We start from the raw sequence: 21,075 nt of genomic DNA, 5'->3' as shown, positions 1-21,075 counted from the left end.
TACATGGTAGAGGTTTCAGGTTTGAAAGATGCTATTGAAGGATCATTGAACAGTTGTTGTCACACACCTTGGAGGTGGCACACACTGTTGCCACTGTGTGATGGATATAGATGGAGTGATTGTTGAAGGTGATGGTTGAAATGAAAATCAAGTGGACTGCTTTGCCCTGGAAGGGATTGGAATGTTGTTGGAGCTGCAAACAGGCAGGGAATTACAGAGTTTTCCATCTCATTCTTGACTTGTGCATTGACCAGGATTGAGAAATAAGGTACCAAGTAACTAGCCACAGAATTTCTAGGCTCTGAGCCAGTTGTGTAAAGATTATGGCTACACGGCTGCCCCCATCCAGTTTTTGACCAATCACGCCTTCAAATTGTTGATTAGAAGAGTGTTGTGAATGTCTGGAGGAGAAGGTGGGATTCTCTCTTGTTTCAAGTGGCACAATGTTATTTGCCACTTATCAGCCCAAGCCTGAATGGCATGGAACATTGTGCAATCATTAGCAAACATCCTCATTTCTGACTTTCTGATGAAGGGCATTGAAGAAGTTGCTGAAAGGTATTCAGCCAAGACATTACACTGAAAGACACCTGAAGGTTATGTCTGGTGTATCAGATCTAGTGTCTTGCAAGGTGAGTCCATTACATTCCAGTTTCCCATCAGTGTTGTGCCATGCTGAATCCAACCTGCCATGAAGAGATTCTGTTTACTTTTGCTGCTGGGCAGCTTGATGCTTTTGCACAACAGAAACGAGGATTCATCGCAAGAGTTTATAAGATTAGTGATGTTCTGACGTGTCTTCCAGTGATGTTGAGTTTTCCGAGCTGGGGCGGGTGGGTGATGGTGAATTGGCGTTTGAGGATTACCCCAATTTGGCTCCTTAATGATTGGTTGTGGCAGCCAACCTTGCAGGGAGGCCCCTCATGCCAGTCTTTGGGGATTTCGTCAATTACGTCTTGAAATTATCTTGCAAACTGTATCCAGGATACACCGAGCTCCCTGGAAAAGCCAGCCAATGACAGCAGGGCGGCATCCCGATTGCATAACCTCGGTAGATGAGGAGTCCGTGCTTTCAATAAGAGGCAGTCACTCGTCTCTCAGAAGGGCAGATGGAAGAGAATGATGGATGGCTAACTGTATTTTAACAAACTCCGGATCTCTACCAGGTAAGAACTGCTCAACGGAACCTTCTTTGTAGCCAGTCTGTGATTCTTTTACAGTATCTTCACAAGCGTTAGAATTCGGAAATGCAAGGTGAGACGGCGCACTTTATATATTTTTTTCTTTGCAATGCAATCCGTTTGATTCTGGGACTTGAGGTGTGTTTTTGGTAGCGGATTGTCATCAGTGCTGCTGGTGAAGAATCCGTTGAAATAAGCAGTCTTTCCGTGCTGCAAATAAATCCAGCTATGTGGGTGACCCGCATGTACTGGAGGAGGGCAGAGATGATGATCCCCGAAGCAGCAAAAAAATTGAGGAAATGTCAGCAATCGTCGGAACGCCACGAATGGAAAGAGCTTGGGATATATTGTCATTGTTTCACCCTTTCATACATGCCTTATATATTAGCATTAAATAATTATTCTTTACATAACGTCTAAGATGTTTATGGGCGCTCGTTTAGTTTGCACGCCTATGATTTCCTACAATGATTTCCCCAAGGAATTGATAAACTGTGCAGACGCTCTGGATGTCCCGAGATGCAATAAAGGTCCTGTCAAGTGCAAATTCCTTCTTGCAATGCTCAGAGCATCAGAAAATGACGGCGGGTGGGGGAAAAAAGGACCTCAACCTGCGCATTTCTGACTGAGTGCCTTGTGCTAACCGCTGTATGAAGACGAGAGCCTGAATTTCAGATTGGAGCCTGACAGAGTGGGCGGTGAGAGGGGGTGTGGGTGTGTGTGAGGGTGGGTCAGTGTACCGCAAAGGGCACGGTGCCCGTGGGCACCAGGAAGCACAGGGAGTTGGCACAGTGCCCCTCCTGCGGGCGAAGCGTGTTGCGAGGACGGATTGCCTGTTCCTTACCCAGTTCGGGACAACCAGCCGCTAACCTGTAACATCATGATCTCCCTCTGAACCGCTGGGGCTGTGAATTTTCTCTTTACCGGGACAAGCCCACCAGCTGAGACCTCCCCGCCAGTAATTCTGATGGGCGCGATTCGGTTCACTTCTACATAGAACATAGAACATAGACCAATACAGCACAGAACAGGCCCTTCAGCCCACGATGTTGTGCCGACCATTGATCCTCATGTATGCACCCTCAAATTTCTGTGACCATATGCATGTCCAGCAGTCTCTTAAATGTCCCCAATGACCTTGCGTCCACAACTGCTGCTGGCAACCCATTCCATGCTCTCACAACTCTCTGTGTAAAGAACCCGCCTCTGACATCCCCTCTATACTTTCCTCCAACCAGCTTAAAACTATGACCCCTCGTGCTAGCCATTTCTGCCCTGGGAAATAGTCATGTTGTGGAATATCGCCTAAATGTTGTGCTCTCCACGCGCCGTGTTTGTTTGATGTGTGTTTGAATAGTTCAAGTTTAGTGGTGGCAATACGATAGAATCCCTGGAAGCAGGCCGTTCGGGCCATTGAATCCATCCCGGGGAGCATCCCACCCAGATCCACCCCAGCCCTGTAGCCCCGCATTTCGCATGCACAACCTGCGCATCTTTAGACTGTGGGAGGAAGCCCACACAGACACGTGGAGAATATTTGCAAACTCCACACAGACAGTCGCCCGGGGGGCTGGCATCGAACCCGGGTTCCTGGAGCTGTGAGCCAGCAGTGTTAACCACTGAGCCACCGTTTGCAACCCGGTGATAGAGGAGGCTGGTTCTGAGGCAGCGTGCAAGCAGCGTGTAGTTATCTCTCGGTCGTGTCGTGCAAAGCATTTTATTGCAGTGCAATAGTTAGCATTATACGGCCGCGTCATATGGCGATTCCCAAAGGGTTGACCAGCCCGCACAATGTGAAGGCGCTGAACTGAAGCAGCTAGTGCCCTTCAGCAATGTCATGTTCGTGTCATGTGTATGTGCACTTCCTGTGTGGTGAAGCTGGAAATGAGGCTTTCAGAGCATCTAGCAGCACGGGTATCAAGTCTTTTATGGACGTGGATACAGGGAGACAGCGGCCCCGGAAGTTTGAAGGCGCAAAAGCATCCGTTTCAGAACAAACTCTACTCAATGGAGCTTAGATATTGCTGTTAATCCACCAAACTGGACCCCAGCAAAGGGCCACTGTGTATGAAGGCTGCGCTTCACGATAGAGTCGTTACCGAAACTTGTCAGCTCCTAAAGACGGCTGTGGTTTTCTCAATAGAAACATGCCCCTGAATATTTTTAGACATTGGAAAAAGAAACCATTGTCCATAACGATCATAGACATTGTTTCTGTTTTCTCCTGTCCTCATTCAGTGGATTAGTCCACAATTATGAGCCAACTACCACAATAGTTTCACATTGCCGGCCTGCAGAGCAAGTAACTGTCCCGAAACCTGCAGAATGCAATTAACCGGTTTTGCCGTATTCCATGCGCCCCTTCCACGGTCAATATGTCATGGCCTGCCTGAGACTTGAACCCAGAGCTTTGGGTGCCTTCACCGCACCACAATATGTCTGTTATAATGACTATCAATGTAACTGAAACCTCGGCTGTTTGCATTTGTCGAAATGACGTTTCTCATGGGCATACAGTGCAACTGCAGAAGCAGGTTCAGGAGGGCAGTTAACACACACTCACAGTGTCCCTCCCAAATTTCATCTGCTTCAGAGGTGTTTCATTGCGTGTCTGAACTGGCTAATTTTGAAAATATCAATGCTATTCGGGCACAAGACGTTATTGGTTGCACTCTTGTTACGTGACACTGCTGACAGTGTTGTCCCTTTTAACACCAGATTGTTCATTTTTATATCTTCATCATTTCCTCATATAGAACATGAGCATCCTCCAGCTCTGCCTTAGCCTTGCTGCTTGTCAAACTTGCACCCGTGTCTTTGATCATCAGTACCTCACTTACTTATTTCCACATGCTGGTTTCCACCAGCCAGTCTGTTTCATTTAAAAAATGCAAGAAAACTGCATCTGAGACATCTAGAAAGCAGGATGAAGATGGAAGGAAATGCAGGAGAATAAAAGGATGAAACAAATGTGAAGATGGAGATGGGGAAACACAATAAAGAAAAAGATTGGAAGAGAAGTGAGAGAGAGCCAAGAGACAAAAAAACCCCTCTGTGGAGGTGGAAGATTGAAACAGTAAAGAAGGAAAGGAGTAAATTGAATGAATGAGGATTGGGGACAGTGCTGAAAATCTTGTTTTGTATCTAAAGTTGTTATTCAGAGGAATAATAATATTTTGTTGCATTCACAGCAGAGTGTGAATAATGCAGTGGGATGCTTTTTTGTGTAAAGACGGGCTATATAAATTCATGATATCACTATGTCTAACTTGTAGCTGATTGATCTTTCCAAAGCACACTTCCTATCAGAATTCAAAAATGTACATGTCCACAAGAAACTGGGCTCAAGATTTTTTGGGCAATAGAGCTACATTTTGAAATTTTTTTGTTGTAAGTGCAATTTAAGAGCATTTGTTATCAACGAATTAGCAGCTGGTGAGATTCACTGGATGCCCACCCTGTTATTGAACTCTCAATTCAATGACCATAAGACCACAAGACATAGGAGTGGAAGTAAGGTCATTTGGCCCATCAAGTCCATTCTGCCATTTAAATCATGGCTGATGGGCATTTCAACTCCACTTCCCTGCACTCTCCCCGTAGCCCTTGATTCCTTGTGAGATCAAGAATTTGTCAATCTCTGCCTTGAAGGCATCCAACGTCTCGGCCTCCACTGCGCTCCGTGGCAATCAATTCCACAGGCCCTCCACTCTCTGGCTGAAAAAATGTCGTCTCATTTCAGTTTTAAATTTACCCTCTCTAATTTTAAGGCTGTGCCCACGGGCCCTAGTCTCCCCGCCTAACGGAAACAACTTCCTAGCGTCCACCCCTTCTAAGCCATACATTAACTTGTAAGTTTCTATTAGATCTCCCCTCAACCTTCTAAACTCTAATGAATACAATCCCAGGATCCTCAGCCGTTCATCGTATGTTAGGCCTACCATTCCAGGGATCATCCGTGTGAATCTCCACTGGACACGCTCCAGGGCTAGTATATCCTTCCTGAGATGTGGGGCCCAAAATTGGACACAATATTCTAAATGGGGCCTAACTAGAGCTTTATAAAGCCTCAGAAGCACATCACTGCTTTTATATTCCAACCCTCTTGATGACCTTCATAGCTTTATACCTTCAGATTCTTCATTGCCTTAATATGAATACTGCCTGCTTCACTTTATCAGTTGCTGATCTCCTTTTATATTGCCTCCCCCTTATTTAACCCTACACAGTCTCCAACTGTCCACTCTCCTCTCAGCCAACTGTATCCCCATGTTTTTCCTCCCCTCTCCCCTGTCTCTGTCTCTTTGTTAAACATAACCACTGAGCTCACACTTTAAAATGATTTAAAAGTTTACATTTTTTTGTTTTTTAAATGGACATGGTTAGGTTAGGTGAATGAACCAAGATTTAACAGACAAATCTTAACATGGATATGTTTCAGTCAGAGGAACAGAAAAGCAACTTATTATCTAAATAGAATGATGCTTGAGAGTGCTTTGGAGGAGAGGGATTTGGGTGTCCTCTTGCATAAATCACAGAAAACTAGCATGAAGGCACAGCAGATAATAAGGAAGGAAAATGTAATTCTGTTATTTATTGCAAAAGGAATACTGTATAAAAGTCGGGAAGTGTTGTTGCAACTGCACAGTTTATTAGTGAGGCTGCACCTGGAGTATTGTGGACATATTTGGTTCCCTTACTTTGGTGCCCTTTGCTAGTTGCATTGGATGCAGTTCAGAAAAGATTCACTAGATTGATTCCAGAGGTGAAGAGGTTTGTCTTATAAAGAGTGGTTGAGCAGTTTAGGCCTATACTCTCTGTAGTTTAGAAGAATGAGATTAGATCCAATTGAGGTATATATAATGTGAACAGGGATTAGTAAAGTTGATGTAGAAAGGTTGATTCCTCATGTGGGTCAATCTAGAATAAGAGGTTGTAGTTGTAGCATAACGAGAAGCAGATTTAAAACAGAGATGAGGAGAAATTGCTTTCATCAGAGGGTGGTGAATCTGCGAAATGTACGCCCCCCGAAAGTAAGGTTGACTTCAGTAAAGTTAAGGAGAAGATAGATAGATTTTTAATAAGTAAGGGTTAAAGGTTTATAGGGATCTGGTAGCAAAGTGGAGTTGAGGCCGAGATTGGATCAGCCACGATTGCATTAAATGACAGAGCAGACTTAAGGTACTGAATTGCCTACCTGTGCTCCTACTTACGTATTCTTTTGATTTTGGGATTCTCACTAATATTTCTACAATTGTATTCTGAAGTTTTGAATTTTGAGAAGTGAAAACCTTGCATAGAAAACAAAAAGCAAAACAATGACATAAGTGCAACATACACTAATAGCATTGGATTCCGGTTTCAGATTGTGAGAGGTTCAAGTGAGTTAGCATAAAATGTGGACTTTAAGAATGAAAGTTGTCTCATGAAGAATTTTTTTGAAATTTAATGTGCATTAAAATACTGAGATAAGCAAGGTTCAAAAGAAGGCAGAATAACTTTGGGGCAAAACAGAACGTTGGTAGTAAATGCACTGAGGAAGACAGTAACACTAAGAATGATTACAAAAATTACTTCTTCAGTTATAATAACCCTTCTGATTGTCAAGAGTGCATATTTTAAATTAGCTTTGGTTCTATATTTGGACTTGTGCTTCCTGATCGCAGAGATATTAATTTAATTGTGAGGCTTGGTAACAAGTCTGTGGGAAAGGATATGATGACGCTTATCATTAAAATTGTGTTGTTAACGTCTTTGCTAATAAAAACACGTAATATTTCTGGTCTATTTGTTTAGAATTTATTCAAGTCACCAGGAATTTTTAAAAAAGTTTTTTTTAAGAAAAATGGTTTCTTTTTTTATGACTCAGAAGTAAAAAGGGTGGTTAGAAAAATTAATGCCACTAATGCAAGACAACCCTGTGAATATCGCCTACACTGTGACAGCCAATCTTAAAAAATAATAAATCAACCTAATGCTATTGGGACAGATGTCTGGCTGCCTGACGGGCAGACTAATGGTTGACACCTATTATGTTACCCATTTGTTTTTCTTGCACTTAGACAAACCTACACTTCTTTCCTGGTAGCACCTACTGTAAAGGAATTGTAGGAGATTCTGAAGATACCATAGGCTGTTGCAAGTGTTCTACCTTCTGATAAATCATCAGTGCTAACCCCCAGGAATTGGTGTTGACAGTATTGCCCTTTATTTTCTAATGACATAGATGTGGGCTTTGGGGACATGGTCTCCAGACTATGCAAATATTCAGGTGTTGTGACACTGGGGTCATGCTTGACAAATTACATTTGATTTGGACAAGTGAAAATTCTCGTGAGCAGAGGGTAAATATGCAAGTACAGGAGTAATCAGGAGGGATCATTGAATGTTATGTTTCACTGCAAGGGCAGTTGAATACTGTTATGGACAAAGAGAGGTTGAATGAAAGAAAAATTCCTGATATTCACTTCATAAGCAACAAGTAACAGTTTATTTATTTAAACCTAACAGTGAGAAAATTAACAGTTACTAACAAACTGTACAATTCCCCCCAACTCCTAACTATTCCCTAACCAAACAAATTTCTATCTAACCCAAGTAATAAGAAAAAATATATAAATTTAGTCTCTGAAAGTCTGCACACCTTTCTTCTGCTGTTCTCAAGTCATAAATACCTTTCTTCCACTGACCCAGCTGTCAGGGATGTTTTCTCTGAAGTCTTCTGCGACGACTCTTGGCTAAAAGAGCTGTGCTACCTTTTATGGATAGATGGTGCTTTATTAGAGAGCTTAGTGATTTCTTGTCAGAGCTAAATGCTTATTTGTCAGATCGTGGTTCGCTTTCACACCGATTTTCAAATAGACCCTCCTTATATACTTTGGATGACATATCAATTTTCTTACTATGGTCCAGGGTTGTCATAACCATCATATTTAAATTCAATTGGCTTTCAGTCGCTAAGTGCTTGGTTTAAATTAATTGGCTGATTCCAACAAGTTGCCAAAATATCAAAACAAGCCTAAGGTTTCCAATCACACAGCCAATTGATACATGTTTCCATTTCAGAACTGGCTGTACCTGTTCAGCTGCTTACAGGCACATTTTTGTTTAAATCTCCAAGCTTAGAAAAGCACATCACCTCTTAAAGGGACTAAAATAGCCTTCTCTTTTATCTTTTTGATTACAAATAAATTCTGGCTTCCTGCCTTCCAATTCACGATTACTCCATACAATTTGGTAACAATGAAAAAGAAGAATGGTTATGATTTTGTTATATAAGGCACTGAAGAGACTACACCTGTATAGTGTATTGTGGAAGGATGTAAGTGTATTGGAAACAGTTTAGAGGTTCTTGCAATGGTTGACTTTTTTGAGGCGAGGTTCTCCAGATTAGGCTTGCATCTGCTGCAGTTTAAAACTGTAAGAGGTGACTTGGCTGAAATACATAACACTTTGAGCGGTCTTAACAGGGTGGAATTGGAAAGGATGTTTCTTTTTGTGGGAGAATCAAGAATCAGGGGTCACTATTTAAAACTAAGTGCTTACAAAACAAATGAGGCAAAACACGTTCTCACAGAGGGCAATGAGTGATTGGAAATCTACTTTCGTTATTTTTTGAGGTTGGGCATGTGGTGACAGAAGATGCCTTACTTTCAGTCATGTGTAGATGGAGTGGCCAGTCTGATTCACTAGAACAGTCTTTGGATAGTTAATGAGTTAGAGTTAAAGCAGGTTTTAATCCTCCAACCTTTTCCTGGGTAACTACTCAAATAAGTGAGATGGAACCATTAGAAATCTCCAACTCTAACAGTTAATTTGGCTTTTGCGAAGGCATTTGATAAGTCCCTCCAGGGAATAGGAGTTGCAGGACGACAGGGAAAGTGGTTAAGAGCGCACTTACCTAAAGGGCTCTTGCAAAGAGCTGACGTGGCTGAATGGCCTCTTTACTGGAATCTATAAAACTGTGCCAAGTGCTGAAAGTCTGCTAAGTCAGTGTTCCTACTTCAAAAATAACTTCGGCTCTCTTTGAGACTCTTTAGTACTAATGTATTGAGCAAAAATCACCTGACAAGAAATTTAGGTGGGGGAAGGGTCTGAATGCTCTGGGTGTCGAGGTGGTCATGGTTGGGGCCAAATTGGGAAGGCTTGAATGTAGACTGTAGTCCAATGGGGATGATACGGTTCCGTAGGCAGGTGCTGAGGAAGGTGATGTGACTGTGGTACCTGGTTTGCTTCAGGACATGGTCGAGCAGCCTCAAGGTTGAAGAGATTACAAGAGAGTTGCAGTGGGAGGGAGATTCCCTGAGGTTGGTCTGGAGGGAGGAGGGTAACTTCTTCAGGTTAGGCATCCCTGGAAGAGGCTTCGCAGTGAGGTTAAAATTGTATTAGAGATAATGGGAACTGCAGATGCTGGAGAATCCAAGATAATAAAGTGTGAAGCTGAATGAACGCAGCAGGCCAAGCAGCATCTCAGGAGCACAAAAGCTGACGTTTCGGGTTCACTTGGACAAATGGCCAGCTGAAAAATTGTGTCGCACTGGATTCCATAATCATTAAAATTTATCATAATTGAAAGAACACTTACATGTTCTCTGTATTGAATATAACATGTGTACTTGCCTGATAGGGCTTGACAATTTGCAATTTGAAAATCTCTTTCTGACTTTCCTGGTCCATTCGCAATATCCTCAAGGTGGTTAACAGGCTGATAATTATAAGTGTGGATGCCTGACTCTCCCAACTTACGTGTCACCACCTTTCAATCCATCCTGGAGGCAATGAGAGCCTGGCACATTATATTGAGCAGTATCTTCTCTAGTGCCAGTGCTTTCCTTCTTTCCCCGCAAATGAAAATCACACTTTATGTATCAATTCATCCAATATACAGAGCAAAATAGCCATGAATACTGAAGCAAATTTTGTTGAACTCAGAAAACAGCTTTATATTCCACTGAGACATATTGTTATTCCAAACAATTTTGCCACACACAGTAAGCATAATTAGTAATTAGATATAAAATGCCATCTGTCAGTGTGGTGTTTTCCTTCATATAGAGTGGGAACAGTGACTAGGGAGATGAAATTCAATTTCAGCCGTAATGAATCAGCCACCCTTTGTACATCCCACACAATCTTCCATTCCATTGACTTTAATTGATAGGAAAATAAGCCTCTGTGTACAATAGGCAATCGATTTGTTACCACCTGTTTTGCATTCATACCGAAGTTGAATGTCATGCTTTATATTTGCTATAATCTGACTGTTAAAGAGTATCTTCTTGTGCTTTCCACTCACTACATACTAAGTTGAACATTCAGTTCAAGCAAGCTTTCGTCCTTGTCTCGGAACCTGTTTTCTGTGACCACAGGTGAAGGGTGATAGGAGCAAGCCTGAAAATTAATAGCTGATAATGCTGAACATGATTCAAAGACATTTTTGTTCTACAAATGAAGTGAAATGCCTCCTGAGTAAATCGACAAAACAGGCAAGAGGTAATGAGGAAACAAGCTCATGTATCATAAAATTTCCTGAAAGCTTACACTATTATACAAATTATATTGTATAAAATTATATATAGTAGTTAAAGTTTGATATAAAACTGCATTATATTGGTCAGACAGCACCAGATTACTGTGTGATCTTTGGTCTCCTTACTTTGCAGGCACCTTTGCAACCCAAACATGAGGAAAGAAGGTTATTGGAGTAGGTGGGAATGTGTTGTAATCAGATTGTGATCTTAGTGAATGGCAGAGCAGGCTGAGGGACTGAGTAACTTACTCCTGCTCCAAAATCTTGTTTGTATTCCAAGAGAATAAAAACTTGGGATTTGAGATAATCATAGAATCCCTATAGTGTGGAAGCTGGCCATTCTGTCCATCAAGTCCATACCAACCCTCTGAAGAGCGAACCTCCCCCCTCCACTTCCCTCCATTTACTATAGTTGATTGACCTAAACTGCACACTATGGACAATTTAGCTTGGCCAATCCACCTAACATGCCCATCTTTGGACTGTGAGAGGAAACTAGACAACGCAGAGGAAACCCATGCAGATATAGAGGGAATGTGTAAACTCCACATGGACAATCGCCTGATGATGGAATTGAAGCCAGGTCCCTACTGCTGTGAGTCAGTAATGCTAACCACTGAACCACGATGCCACCCCAAGCAATTGTTCATTTACTATTCTGTGTCTGGCCAATAAGAATAGAACAATATGAGCCAACTGCTCAAAAATGGGTTTAAAATGGTTAGGTGGATGTTTTTGAATGGCACAGACTCGATGAGCCAAAGGACCTTTTTCAGTGCTGTAGGCCTCTACTCTAACTGGAACTCACTTATATCTTCTGTTTTTCCCCAAGTGTTTGCTCCTGATCTGTACTCTGTTTTCCAAAGCACTACGTTATCATCATGCCAACTGCCTGGGTTTTGTGATGAATTTAACTGAAACATGCCAATTTTTATTAGATTATAATCATTGAATATAGTCCATGATCTCTTACAACCTCTTCTGTCAGGCAGAAGATACAGAAGCTGGAACACATGCACCAGCAATTTCAGTAACAGCTTTATCCTGGCTGTTATGAGGCAGATGAATGGGCTCTCTAGCTTCAAATAATGCTGGTCATGCTAACGTTGATCTCACCTAGTGCTGGCCCTGTGCAATGTAACCTGTATGCCTCTAAATTCTTCTCACAACTTTTAATCTGTACATCCTTGCTTAGTATTTTCTGCCTGTACTGCTCGTAAACAAAGCTTTTCATTGTACTCTGGTTCACATGACAATCAATCAATCAAAATAGCTGTAAGTTTTTGAATGTCTACGTTCTGCTCACATTATAGCATATGTAAAGTATTTCTTGTGTATGTTGAACACACCAGTATGTACACTGTAACTTAATATTTTGTCAAGCATCTGCAAACTTATTCGTTCCATCTTATGTATTTGAGTTCATTACCCCTTGTTCAATTCTGTGTGCAATCTAAACTAGCTATCCTGTTTATTTATTGTTGGGCATCACTGACAAGACCAGCATTTGTTTTCCAACTCTAATAATCCTTGAACTACATGGCTTATTGGCCAATCCAGAGGCAGTTAGAATCACGCACATTGCTATGGTTTAACAGTTATATGTAGGTTCAACCAGGTAAGGATAGTAGATTTCCTTCCTCTAAAGGGCATTAATGACCCAAATTGGCTTTAGCAACAAGTAATAAGTTTAATGATCACTATTATTGAGACCAGCTTTTAATCTCAAGCATATAAATAATTCCACATATTAGGGAAGGAGTTGGGCCCATATCCCCAGAACATTAGCCTAGACCTGTGGATTACTGGTTCATGACATCACCACTGCCCACTAAAACCTGTCCTCACATCAATGACCAAATCATCTGGTTTGGCTTGACTATAATTCAGTAATAATTTTTGATAGTAAACATCTGTGATCTTTAACCTCTAATTGGGTTTCTAGGTCCTCGCACAAGAGTGAATAAAGTGCATTTCAACCACACTGTTTAAAAATTCATTTGTGGGATGTGGGCATCACTGGCTAGCCAGCCTTTCTTGCCCGCCCCTTGTTGCCCTTGAAGGTAGTGGTGAGCTGCCTTCTTGAACTGCTCCAGTCCACATGTGGGTTGTCCCACAGTGCCATTAAGGAGGGAATACCAGGATTTTGACCCAGTGACAGTGAAGGGATGGTGATATATTTCCAGGTCAGGATGGTGAGTGGCTTGGAGGGGAAAATGAAGGTAGTAGTGTTCCATCTGTCTGCTGCCCTTGTCCTTCTAGATGAAAGTAGTCATGGGTTTGTAAGGTGCTGAAGAGGATTTTGGATACAGGTTGTAGATACTGGCTTCAGTCAGATCAGCAGAACTGCAAATTAGTTTTAGTGTTCTTCCTATCGCTACTGGTTGCTCGTCTTACTTACATGAACCAGAGAATATAGCTGGTGTCTGTAGGGACAGAGTGCAGTGTAAGCAAACATACTTTTCATCTCAATAAGTAGAAATTAAAATGCATAGAACCATGGAAGTTTGAAAAGTCTTGTAATACATTGAACATCAGCTCCTTAAAGTTCTCCATGTGAGAAGCAGAAGATGTATATCATGACTTCATTCATTACAACTTCCATTAGGTTATTTAATTTTCTGTACACTATCATGACCTTCTCTCTCAGATAGTTGCAATACAGGGTGAGTGTGCTAGCTGGCTTGCGGAGTCTTTTCAGCTTTTGCATTATGGTCACTTCAACTTTTCTGTGAACTTGTTGCACTTTCGAGAATATCCTAACAAAATAATTAAAGAAATCCTCATTTTGATCACAGGTGCTAACTGCCCAGATTTTGAAGCACTAATGATAGCAAAGTGTCAGTGTTCATGGTCGTTATTCAGAGGAAACAGTTTAAAAAAAAACAGTAAAATTGGTAAATGGATGTCCTAGAGATGTTTCATTTTCAGTTCCATAAGATGAACCAGACCAGATTGTGTTATTTCCCAGTTTTATTGTGTTTTTTTTCCTTCTGATAGCAACTTTTGGAGTTTAAACACGGAATTCAAAGAGTGGTTGAGGTATGTTGTGAGACAATTAAAAATGAATTAATAAGTACATCCCGTCGTGCTATTTGTTATGATAGAAAAATCCTTGAAAAAGTTACATGTTTTTAAATGTGTAACTGGGATGAGTATTCCTTATGACAGAGAGTCGACTATATCATCTGTTTGGTTGATGTGAGAGCCATTGAGCTCCAATATCCAGAAGTGCACCATACCAGGGTCAACATTTAACAATACTTAAGTATTTGCGTGTGTTTGGGCCCATCCAATCATTAGGCGCACTAATAATGGGCAACTGGATAAAGAAATTGGTTTGCTCAGTTGGCTGGATGGCTGTCATTTGATACAGGGGATTGATGCCAACAGCATGGTTTCAGTTCCTATTCTGGCTGATGTTGCCATGTCTTCTCAACTTCCATATCACGCCCTCCCCCCACCTTGCCTGTCGTGTAGTCCTCCTCAGGTTGACCTATCACCAGTTGTCTCTCCCTCTCTGTTGAAGAAGAAGGACAAAAGGGACTTTAAAGGGGAATTGCCCAATGTGTCATTATAATCAAATGTTCACTCATTCTGCCACATTCTAAAAATGCCCAGACAATAAATCATTTGTTTTATACCCTGACAACCAGCAGAGAATGTTGTATGGCATTTTAACAAAATTCTTAGCAGCCTTCTTTTTTGGTCTGATACACAGAATATATTTAAGTTTAATCAAATCTGTTGTTTATAGGAATAGCCTGTGTTATAGTCCTGGCACATCCTGCGTACTTTTGTTAACACCCCATCAATTCTTGACATTTACTCTGCTTGTAAAATTTCAGGAGGTCTAACATGGAACCAGTGGAGAAATGGCACAAAGATTTGCTCGTTCTCAAGCTTCTGGACAAAAAGTTGAACTCAACGAAAAATGGGACTACAGGTAGGTATGAAGAACTTGGGTCTACAGCAATGCCAAGCTTTAAATTTCTAGAGTTTTCTTTATTTTAAAACCATAAATCGATGAAAATATCTAGATATATTTGGTACCCAGCACTTCAACTCCATTATAATGTTTACATTTGAATTATTTTTCTCTTCTCCATATTTATTTCTGTTCATGAAGGTACTGACTCTTGTTTGATGATGGGCAGGTTGACAGGGGAGAGTATCCCTGTATTTGTTTTGCCTTGGATTGGAAGAAAAAAACAAAATATTCTGATAACTCTAATGGTGGAAGCAGTAGAGGAAGGAAAGAACAAGAAAATGCCATGGCGCAAATAGCTCTGTACAATACTAGGTAGGGCATTTACACAGAGGATGAGGGACGGGTGCACTGATTACATAAGTAGATGGCATTGCTCCAGAATTTGTATTGTTTTTGGTAATAAGGTTGGCAATAAAATAGTTATGCAACCCTGCCAGGGTTATACTATTGCAGGTCACAGCATTGAACTACTAAGTATCTGTATGAGTTACAGGGTGAATAATTGAAAGCAGGACTTTATTATTGGCATCTTGTGAAAAGGAACTCTTTTGTTATTTTTATTTGCTGTCTAATTCCTGCCTCAGACCATGTAGTAAGTCCTCACTTAGAGTTGCGCTTCCCCTCCTGAAAATTGCAACCACTTGAAGTGAAAACATTCCATTGGAATCAGTGGTAAAACTAGACTTGAGCTCTGTAAGCCCTTTTTTATCAGAGGAAAAAGAACATTGAAACATTATGCTCTGAAAGTTAAAATGTGTTACATGCCAAATGCCAACATTGGTTAATTAAATAACTCGCCGATGAAGGTCTGAGAACATCAATAGCCTACATTGGGAAGCCCATGACTAGTTACATTCTGAAAAATGTAATGGATGAACAAGTGTGCTACATTTGTTACTGCAACACTTCAGTAAGTAAAGAAAATGTACTACACAAGGGCCGAAAACAAGTGTAACTGTGATTCTTCATACGACTAGATTTTTTACATTTAAATCATAAAGTGGCCTGAATATTGCAGCTAGTGGTTAATGAACAACACTCCCTAGTAATCTCAAAAAGGTGCCCATAAAGTTTTAGCAATCACTAGACCTCAGATCTTCTCTATTGCAGTGTCATTTTGAATTTGCACTCTCTGCAGGGCATCAGACATCCAGCCAAAGACATTCCATTAGCTAATCAGATTGATGAATTCACACAGACTCTAAAACAGAAATTCTAAAATAGGGAATATAAATCATATTTGAATTATTAGGCAGAAAGTGAAGTAAAGGAAAACACATATGTCAGAATATAGGCTTGTTAAATTTGCTTTTACGGGCTCGAAAAGTTGTACTTTTGTAATTATGACTTAATATACGTTAAAATTTCAGTTACTCCTGGTTGAACATGGCTTTTATTTGTTCATTGCTCCTTATTGCTGAAATAGTGTACAAATTGTTGAAGTTCAGAACAAATAATCATTTTCTTGACAGTGCACTATGTAGCAGAGCAGTGTATCGCTAGCAACAACTTAGCTATTTGTACATATTTCTACATATCTACATGTACATATGCAGATGACACAAACTGTATGTTTTACAGTCATAATTTGAGCAATGCTGACAATAAAAACAACATTGTATCGAAGCTTCTCATCCTGAACTTATTAGAACGGATGAAGAATCGCAAATTTCAAAGGCAGTGACAATTTATACAGCATTGGTGCTCCCTTTGAAATTTGTATTTGTGCATCTGTCCTGATGATAAACTTCGATGTTCGGTTTCTTCTCTCAATAAACTGTAATTACAGTCAGCAGTGAAAACCTATTGCTATTGCTGCCTCACAGTCTGCCACTAAATATTTATATTAAACTTGGAATTCCAGTTATATTTGAATGGTGTATGACACTTACATAATTGCTCACAGTAGAAAGATACGGTAACACTTCTTTCATTCTTTATGTCTACAATGACCTAGCATGGTATTCCCATCTATAACAGTTTCATTGTGAGTTGTCCGCGCTTCTTTGTTGGAATTTCTTCCCAGTAGCAAATTTAGTGTTAAATTACACAGCAAAAAAAATGAACGTTTTCCCCCTCTCTTCTTATCCCAGCGCTGAAACTCAAACATTCAGAATACTGTTCAAATTTGAGCTGATTTGGTTGTCAACTGAATTTAAATTCAGAAAGGTAAATTCCAATAAAGTCCAGTATTTACTTCAGTGCATCTTTCATTTCAGGAATGGTAGCTAGGTACCTCCAACAAAGATTTAACTGTTTGCAGTCGTCCATTACCCGCTAAGAATGTGAAATAGGTTTGCGCATGACCTCACGCATCATTGTTTTTGCAGTAGATTGTGCAAATAGGTTTTGATTCTGGAAGATGAGAGATATATCAATGTTACTTAATACACTATGCACTAACAAGATTAATATGAAAAAAAACTTTTTGATCCATTTGAAAAAATATACTTTTACAATCATGTCACTGAATTTCTTCCTAAAAATTTTGAAAGTTATTTTTCCTGCATTTCTCCAATTGAGGAATTTTAAAAATTTATTTAATAATGGGATGTGAATTTCACCAGTTGGGCTAGTATTCATTGCCTGCCCCTAGTTGCTCGTGAAAAGGTGATGTTGAGCTGTCTTCTTAAACTGCTCAAGTCCAATTTGTAGGTAGGCCCAATACTGCTGTTACAGAGGGAATTCCAGGAGTTTGACCTAATGACACTGAAGGAAAGGTGATATATTTCCAAATTGAAATGTTGAGTGGCTTGGAGGAGAATTTGCAGGTGGTGGTGTTCCCATGTATCTGCTGCCCTTGATCTTCTAGATGTGGTCATCCATATGGAATGTGCTGTCTAAAGAGCTTTGGTAAATTTCTAGAGTCCATTTTGAAGATGGTACATTTTCAGACAGTGAATTCTTATAGATGCATTGCTAATCAAACAGACTGTTTTGACCTGGAAGTTGTCAAGTATTTTGACCATTGTTGGAGCTGTACTCATGCCTTGTAGATGGTTGACAGGCTTTGGGCTGTTAGACAGTGATTACTCACTGCAGGATTCCTATCCTCTGACCAGCTGTTATTTATTTAACAAGTCGAGTTCTGTTTCTGGTCAATGGTAACCTCCAGGAGATTGATAATGGAGCATTTAATGGTAACTCCATTGAATGCCAAGGGTTGATAGTTAGATTGTCTGTAGAGATCTCTCTGGAGCTGGTCATTGCTGGAACTTGTTTGGCATGGATGTTACTTGCCACTTCACAGCCCAGGCCCAAGCCTGGGCATTGTTCCAGTCCTGCCGCAAGTGGACATGGTCTGTTTCAGCATCTGAGGAGTCACTAATGATGCTGAAACATCCTTTTTGACTTTACGATAGAAGAAGTTAGTGAAGTAGTTGAAGATGATTGGGTCCAGGACTCTAACCTGAGGAACTCCTGCAGGTGCGCCCCAGAGCTGAGATGATAGACCCTCAACAAACAAAACCATCTTCCTTTTTGCCAGGTATGATTCCAACTGGCAGAGAGTTTTGTTGATGGGGCTCCTTAATGTGTGTGTGTGTGTGTGTGTGTGTGTGTGTGTGTGTGTGTGTGTGTGTGTGTGTGTGTTTTATTTATGTATGTATGTAATACATAAATATCCTAATCTTGTTTAATCCAGTTTGAACCTTTGTCCCCTGTCATTTTATTAAGGGTTAGCTTCATATTTAAACAGTGTTCCTTTAATTGATCTTGTGAAGACTAAAAATACAATGGCCTGGATTTGCCAATGGCCAGATGTTGATTCAAGTGCAGTTGCCAGTTGCAAATGGGGATTCTGCAGAATGGCTGTTGTAGCAGACTCAGAGGAATTATTCAGGAAAATTGAACATTCAGCAAGTAAATTTCCCTATGCCAGTAACCCCCAGGAAAGAATCCATTTAGATTAGAGAATTCGGAGGGTGAAGCTCACCCCCATGAACTACAGCTTTTCATAACCAATTCAGCCCTCATCAACGCACCCTTCTCCTGCTCCAGGCCTGACCACCACATAACCAGCTTTGGTCACAACACTGCCTCCCTCTCTCCCCCCCTCTCTGTCAGAACTGATACCTTATTCCTGTGCTCTGACCTATCCCTCCTGTCACACCAAGTGACCATGTGAGGAAGTAAAAGCCACTAATTGTCTTCAACCTTAGATTAAAATTTCCTGGTCATAAAATTCCTGGTCAGGTCGTACAGGGGTTGATGGTAGGCTGAAATATCATAAATAAATGAAGCTTTTTAAAAAATCATAACGGAGAAATTTGACATTACACAAACTTACAATTAATTTTCTAAGGCCAATGAAGCAGTTCACATTAATTATGAACTATATACATTGTTTGAAAACCCAGTTATGCTTCACTTAACAAGGTGTAACTTTTTAAGAAAAAATAATGTGAAGGCAACAGCTTAAAAGGGCAATTTATCAATATTGCAGTAATTGAGTTCTGAAATACTTCAACAGGGTAGGTTCTGGAAAAGCAAAAAAAAATTATTAGCAGCAACTTCTGTATTTTTGATTTTTAACGACACATTTAAATGCCTGTAACTACTACCACTTTCGGAAGACTAATGACATTGAACACTGACCATTTCAGTTTCATTGCTATTGTCAAATCTGGACCATAGATAATAAAATGATAGACAAAGGAACAACTGGGCTAAGGATTTAGAAGGGGATCTTCCTGTGCAGGCAACTGAAAAACTAAATGTGCGCTTCAGTCAAGGAGAATGCTGCCAATGTGGCAACATTTGACAAGATGCAAAAGCAATTCCTCACTTGAACTTGTGATTGCATTTCTGAAAATTGTGACTTTAAGTGAAGCACGTCTTTCCTTAGGAATCAATGTTAAAGCCAGAGTTATGTTCCTGTAGAATTTTTCTTCCCCTGGAAAATAAAGTGTACAGGTTGAAATATTGTACTATGCACTTCACTGTGTATTCCCAATTGATGCAATTCGCAGAAACTAAAGTAAATAAATATGAAAGAAATGCTGTGCAGTTGGGTACTTCACAATCTTTATCAACAGGGAACAAATTTAAGCCATATTAAATTGAAACAGTGTATATTCCTAAATGCCTACAATCATTAAAAAGTATCCCTTTAAAGTAATACAAATTTAAGCCTAGGAAATATTAATAAATATTCTCTAATTAACTTTTCAGTGTTGTTTTTGCATATGTTGGAGCAGGTAGGACTTGAATCTGAGCTTTCTACTCTACAAGTAGGAGTACTGCGATTTAAGAGCACTATATAACCTTGTTAAACTGAATTCAAACCTCACCATCTTTCCCAGTGGGGAATTTGAACTGATGCCTTCAGAACATTCGGCTGGGGTCCTGGATTTCTAGACTAGTGACATTGCCATTACACCACCAACACCCCAGTAACAGGCTGCCACTAGGTGGCGCTCAGGACTTCAGTGCAAAATTTAGAATGGCAGCCACAGGATAACATCAGCACCAGAGACGTTAAAGGTGGGAATGGGAGTTGGGCTGGAGGGGTGGGGGATGGTGGAGGGAGGGAGTGAGGGCAGGGGCTGGAATTAGAGGAAGGCCAAATAAACCCGCTGTCAGTGAAAGTGTTGCAAAATAAGTCTTGTATGAGGGAAGTCCATAAAACACGGAATCTGCGGAAAACAACATTAAAATGGCACTTCAAGTGTTGACTGACTATATTCCCACTTTCTGGAGATAAAGGGAAGGTCTATAAAACCTGGCCTCCATTCAAAGAACAAAACTCAGGTCAGTCTCTATGAAAGGATGAGGTTATTTATTGAAGCAAGCATAGAAATTGTGAAGGCACTGGCCATAATTTTCCATTCTTCCTTTGATCTGAATCAAAACCAAAGGGCTGGTGGATTGCAAATTTTGCAAACCAGTTTTAAAATGGGGAAGAGAGAAAATCTGGCAATTACAGGCCCACCATACTAATTTTAGTGGTGAGAAAACTTTATAGACAATTGCACAAAATTAACAGACATTTGGAAAATATTGGGCTAGTGAATGAAAGCCATCACAGAGTTGTTAAAAAACAAATAATTTTTGTTTAAATTAATTGAACACTTTGAAATGAAGGAGAGCAGTTTGATGCAGTTCGCACGTTGATGTTGTGCATATGAGAACTTTCAAAAAAGCTTTGGAGCAATTTTGCATGATACACCTGTAACAAAAATCCAGGGGTTGAAAACAACAGTCATGGAGTTGATACAAAATTGGCTGAGTGGCAACGAGTTGGGAGTAATGCTGAATGGTTAGTTTTCTGAACAATATTGCTCCTTTTGATAGATATCAAAGACCTAGACTTGAACACTTAGGACATCATTGCAAAATTTGCAGATTTCACAAAACCCAGAAATATAATGAAC

General features: G+C 40.4%; 1 protein-coding gene across 2 annotated transcripts in view; it reads left to right on the top strand.

Moving 5' to 3' along the window:
* Positions 1 to 875: 875 nt before the first annotated feature.
* The window catches only part of LOC125459374 (uncharacterized), a 47,897-nt gene continuing 27,697 nt past the window's right edge, over positions 876 to 21,075 (top strand). The window contains exons 1-3 of one of the 2 annotated variants that reach the window (XM_048545771.1): positions 876 to 1,166; positions 13,711 to 13,752; positions 14,559 to 14,656. In XM_048545771.1, the coding sequence (XP_048401728.1) occupies positions 14,569 to 14,656 (88 nt within the window). In that variant the 5' untranslated portion in view covers positions 876 to 1,166; positions 13,711 to 13,752; positions 14,559 to 14,568. The remainder of the gene's footprint in view (positions 1,167 to 13,710; positions 13,753 to 14,558; positions 14,657 to 21,075) is intronic. The other variant, XM_048545770.1, reaches the window with a different exon arrangement.

Source organism: Stegostoma tigrinum, chromosome 17 (assembly GCF_030684315.1).
Source record: "Stegostoma tigrinum isolate sSteTig4 chromosome 17, sSteTig4.hap1, whole genome shotgun sequence".
Lineage (NCBI taxonomy): Eukaryota > Metazoa > Chordata > Chondrichthyes > Orectolobiformes > Stegostomatidae > Stegostoma > Stegostoma tigrinum.
Note: the sequence above shows the minus strand (reverse complement) of the source record. Positions and strands in the feature narration are given on the sequence as shown.